Below are 4,814 nucleotides of genomic sequence, written 5' to 3' on the forward strand. Positions count from 1 at the left end.
GCCAATTAATTCAGCAGTAACACAATTATGATCACACACAGGCTGGCCTGCTGGAAGTTAAGCCGGAGGCACGGTCACAGAAGATCCAGCCGCAATACCCTGGCAAGTGGCGACCAACTCCACCGGCTGGCAATTGGCGGTCAGTTTGGCACGCCGTCACGGCTTGCTTTCCCTATATAGCTCCCCTCAAACCTTTCCTTTCCATCCATCCCGTACTGCAAACCAGCAAGTCCCAAGCCCACCCAATCCTCACCAGCATCTCTCTCGCCCACGCCTCCGATCTCCTCTCGCCGCCGCGCTCGGCACCAAGAGAATGGGCAGCGTCGACGCCTCCGAGAAGACGATCACCGGCTGGGCCGCCAGGGACGTCACCGGCCACCTCTCCCCCTACACGTACACCCTCAGGTACCGCGCCGCCATTCAACACTTCCCTTCTTCTTCCCCCATGCTGTGTTCTTGTTGTTTTCTCCAACGGAATCTGTCCATGATCTTGCCTTGCGTCTCGTCTTCCATTGATCATCTGGGAATAAGATATATAGTATGTTATAGTGATTTTCGGCGAGATTTTAGACCGGTACCACGCGTACACTATCCAAGAATCTGATGCGTACAATCTCAATCTGGAACTATCAGGCTCAAAAGCTACTTTCCAACCCATAAACCAACAAACTCGGCATGATGAACGCACGATGTGCTTGCAAACTTTAGATACCACTTTCCAGATCTGTCCCAGATAACTCATACTCCCTCCGTTTCATAATTCTTATCGTGGTTTTAGTTCAAATTTAAACTAAAATCACAACGTGTATACATACTATAGGCGTGCATGTGATTCTTCCTCGTAATGAACTCCCTGTCTCTGTGACTCCGTACTGTGTGGGAGAATCATTCTGATAAACAAACCGTTGTGGTACAACTGCAAGTGATCCACTTGCCATTGCTAGCTGAACATGTGCTGCTCAACTTAATTTAGAAAACGGAGAAAACATGTGCGGGTCGCGTCTCCGGATCTTATTCAGGAGATGACTGTTCCTAGGTTGCTTCTTAGATACGATTTCAGTCAACGTCCTTAAGTGTTTTGGAAGACATCCTATCTTCCAAACCCATGGACAAAAAATTACACCAATCTTCCAAACCCATAAACTACGTACAAGTACAGCGTACTTTGTAGGCTGCAATTTTAGGATCACCGGTGTGGGATTGTTACATGAGTGAGATTTAAGAAATTTTGGATAGCCAAATAAACGTAAATATTAATTTAGACTCCCAGTCCGTTTGCTTGTCTGCGTGTGCATGCTCTGTATTTAGTGTCCTGTTGCGTATGACGTCTCCTAGCAACAGACACCCGCTAAATACTGCGGAGTGGAGTAAAGAGTTGTACTATTCGGTTTCAGGAGTGACGCATGCCTGAATGGCACATTGGGCACTTGTGACGTAATTCGAGTGTCCTGATATGTACAGTATGATCTGTTTACAATGTAACTGCTGAATAAGCATTCTTGTGAAAGAACTAACCATTTTACCCTGTATGTTTGTATTTTGCTATGTGATGGCAACAGGAGGACGGGCGCTGAAGATGTGGTGCTGAAGGTTCTGTACTGCGGCATCTGCCACACTGACCTCCACCAGACCAAGAACCACCTTGGTGCTTCAAAATACCCCATGGTTCCCGGGTAAGCACAAGTGTCTGATAGAATTATAGCTAAATCTTGAGTCCAAAGTAAACTGAAGATATGGAACCTGTCAATTTGCAACACGAAGTTCATCTGAGTAGAATAATAGATCATGAATCTCGCACTAGCAACTTGGTGGGTGGTGCTGTCAAAGGGACGACAGGGATCGCCGAGAATGATAGTGCATCGCTTTTGTCATTTCCCATCCCTTTTCCCCATCATGGTAGGTGGAGATTAGAAATGTGGTACCATCACAGTTCAGAAAGTCACGTGTAAACAAATTATATGGCATCATGGAAGCGTCTCTGTCAAGATTAATCGTTGTTGTAGGTAAGGACTAGACTAATCATCTCTTGGTGACCGAATGTTTTTGCAGGCATGAGGTGGTAGGCGAGGTGGTGGAGGTCGGGCCGGAGGTGAGCAAGTACAGCGTCGGCGACGTGGTCGGAGTGGGGGTGATCGTCGGGTGCTGCCGCGACTGCCGGCCGTGCAAGGCCAACGTTGAGCAGTACTGCAACAAGAAGATCTGGTCGTACAACGACGTCTACACCGACGGCAAACCCACGCAGGGCGGCTTCGCCTCCTCCATGGTCGTCGACCAGAAGTGAGTAGCCCTGCCGCATAATCTCGGTCGGTCAAAAATAAAATCATTGCACTCATCATTGTCCGATTGGAAATTCCTCCTTCTCGAAAATATATCGTTGTCACGCTAGACTTTTCGAAGTGGGATCAGATCCGTCTAGAAAAAGGGTCAAAAGAGACATGGCGATATGTTATCTGAAGCTGAGAACGGCTTGGTGCCATGAGTATGGTAAGAAGTCAGCAGTGCGATGAGAAACAGGTGAAGGGTAGGTGTGCTCTCGCCTGCAGTGTGCTCTGCCACTACTTCTGGAACAATTCATCACCTACTCCCGCTTGGGCGAATGCAATTTGAATCTTTCATCCAAAATCGACTTTGCTTTGACTGACGCGACACTATGACACTGACGTCTTAGCTTGTTGGTATACAAATCTACCATGTCGAGTCACACACATGGTAGAATTAGTAAAACTTACGCTGCCGTGATATAAAATTGACACTGGAATTAATAAAAGTTATAACATTTAACTGACGTTCCATCTGCGTGCAGGTTCGTGGTGAAGATCCCAGCCGGGCTGGCGCCGGAGCAGGCGGCGCCGCTGCTGTGCGCTGGCGTCACGGTGTACAGCCCGCTGAAGCACTTCGGGCTGATGACCCCTGGCCTGCGCGGCGGCATCCTCGGCCTGGGCGGCGTAGGCCACATGGGCGTGAAGGTGGCCAAGTCCATGGGCCACCACGTCACCGTGATCAGCTCCTCCGACAAGAAGCGCGCCGAGGCCATGGACGACCTGGGCGCCGACGCCTACCTTGTCAGCTCCGACGAGGCCCAGATGGCCGCCGCCATGGACTCGCTGGACTACATCATCGACACCGTGCCCGTCAAGCACCCGCTCGAGCCCTATCTCGCGCTCCTCAAGATGGACGGCAAGCTCGTCCTCATGGGCGTCATCGGCGAGCCGCTCAGCTTCGTGTCCCCCATGGTCATGCTCGGAAGGAAGACCATCACCGGCAGCTTCATCGGGAGCATCGAGGAGACCGAGGAGGTGCTCAGGTTCTGCGTCGAGAAGGGCCTCACCTCGCAGATCGAGGTCGTCAAGATGGACTACCTCAACCAGGCGCTCGAGAGGCTCGAGCGCAACGACGTCAGGTACCGCTTCGTCGTCGACGTCGCAGGGAGCAACATCGAAGACACCACCGCATGATTAACTTGTCAACGACGAGCGAACCTACATTGAGCGCGACAATTTCCGTGACATATGCTCCTCAACTTGGTTCAATACATGATTGTGAACTGTGTGACTGTGTTTCCGTCTTCTATCAGAGATTCAGAGTGTGCATGTTAGTTTCAATAGGAAGAAATGTTTGGTATAAGTCCGGCCTAATAATAACGGATTTGCTACGTCCCTGTCGACCTCGACCTCTCTTTGTGATGGAGCTGTTTTTGCTACAGGATGAGAATCACGCCAAGTTTGACTCCCAAGTTTTATTAGAAAAGATCGAACAAAATCCCAAATATCACATGGTGAATTGGTTGGCGATTTGTAGACCAAAAGAATGTGGCGGCTTCACTGGATTGGGCCTGCTCAACACGAAGAAGACGAATGTGTTTTTTTCTGCTCAAATGGGTATGAAAGTTGTACCAAAATGATGCCTTGTAACTGACTATTATGTATTACTAGGGCAAAATATATGGATGTCCACGCCCTCTTATATCTGACAGGCCATAGGGGCTTCTCCTTCCGGAGAGACCTTCACAAAATCAAGCACCTCTTCAAAGCTGGGGCTAGACAAGAGGTGCGGAACGGACAATAGATGCATTTTGGCTAGATTGGTAGCATGGGGAAAGAGCTCCGAAGGATCGTTTTCCGCTCCGGTGGCACACACTCTCCCGGGTGGGCAGGTTTCCATCAAGTTCAGACCCTCGATTTATGGTAATGGTAGAACCCAATGGAGAAATCTGGTTGTGTTGCTTCATGAGCTTACATTTAGGAGAGTCCAGAATCGTGTGGCACTAGGACCCCTCTGGGACCTATAGTGTCCAATCGATGTACTGTACTAGAAACTATCACAATAGGAGACCGTGGCCCACTTTAAAGGCATCCGTGCAGGAAAAATTACATTGAAATGCGTATTTTCTCTTTACAGCTGGTTCTAGACCTTTTTTCGTCTGATCAGCAAGTTACGATTAGGTTTGGTCCCTCCAATAAGATGTGCATGTTGTGTGGGACATCTAATGATGCTTCCATACTTCACTTGTTTCATGGCTAAATTCTCGGGATGTGTGTTGTGCCACCTACTTGGGTGTAACTGGTGTCTGGCTAACTTTGCACCACCTTTTGTGATTCTCTCTAGCCTCTCATAGCCTGATATAGATATTTGTTCACCTTATAAATTCTATGTGGTGGTTAGTGGAATCCTCGCTTAAATTGATTCTTTGGGTAAAAAGGGTGGAAATGGAATGGGTCATCCTCATTTTTTCCGATAAAGGACGCTTTATTACTCGGAGTTTCAAGCATTACACACAGCCTCTGCATAACTAAGATGCACACAACCGCTTAAGT

The 4,814-nt window shown here is 48.7% G+C and overlaps 1 protein-coding gene across 1 annotated transcript; it reads left to right on the forward strand.

Annotated features, from left to right (window-relative positions):
• The first annotated feature begins 221 nt into the window (after positions 1 to 221).
• On the forward strand, positions 222 to 3,652 carry LOC124691876 (probable cinnamyl alcohol dehydrogenase). Its single transcript, XM_047225157.1, has 4 exons — positions 222 to 405; positions 1,560 to 1,673; positions 2,050 to 2,277; positions 2,804 to 3,652. The coding sequence occupies exons 1-4, from the start codon at positions 314 to 316 to the stop codon at positions 3,453 to 3,455; spliced, it is 1,086 nt and encodes a 361-aa protein (XP_047081113.1). The 5' UTR covers positions 222 to 313; the 3' UTR covers positions 3,456 to 3,652.
• Positions 3,653 to 4,814: the final 1,162 nt, after the last annotated feature.

This window comes from Lolium rigidum, chromosome 2, assembly GCF_022539505.1.
Source record: "Lolium rigidum isolate FL_2022 chromosome 2, APGP_CSIRO_Lrig_0.1, whole genome shotgun sequence".
In the NCBI taxonomy this organism is placed as follows: Eukaryota; Viridiplantae; Streptophyta; class Magnoliopsida; order Poales; family Poaceae; genus Lolium; species Lolium rigidum.

What these genes read in the sequence shown, in the direction of transcription:
- LOC124691876 (XM_047225157.1), top strand. Translation starts at nt 314, where the DNA reads ATGGGCAGCGTCGACGCCTCCGAGAAGACGATCACCGGCTGGGCCGCC. An exon ending in AAATACCCCATGGTTCCCGG is followed by an intron (nt 1,674 to 2,049) that starts GTAAGCACAAGT and finishes ATGTTTTTGCAG; the next exon opens with GCATGAGGTGGTAGGCGAGG. An exon ending in TCCATGGTCGTCGACCAGAA is followed by an intron (nt 2,278 to 2,803) that starts GTGAGTAGCCCT and finishes ATCTGCGTGCAG; the next exon opens with GTTCGTGGTGAAGATCCCAG.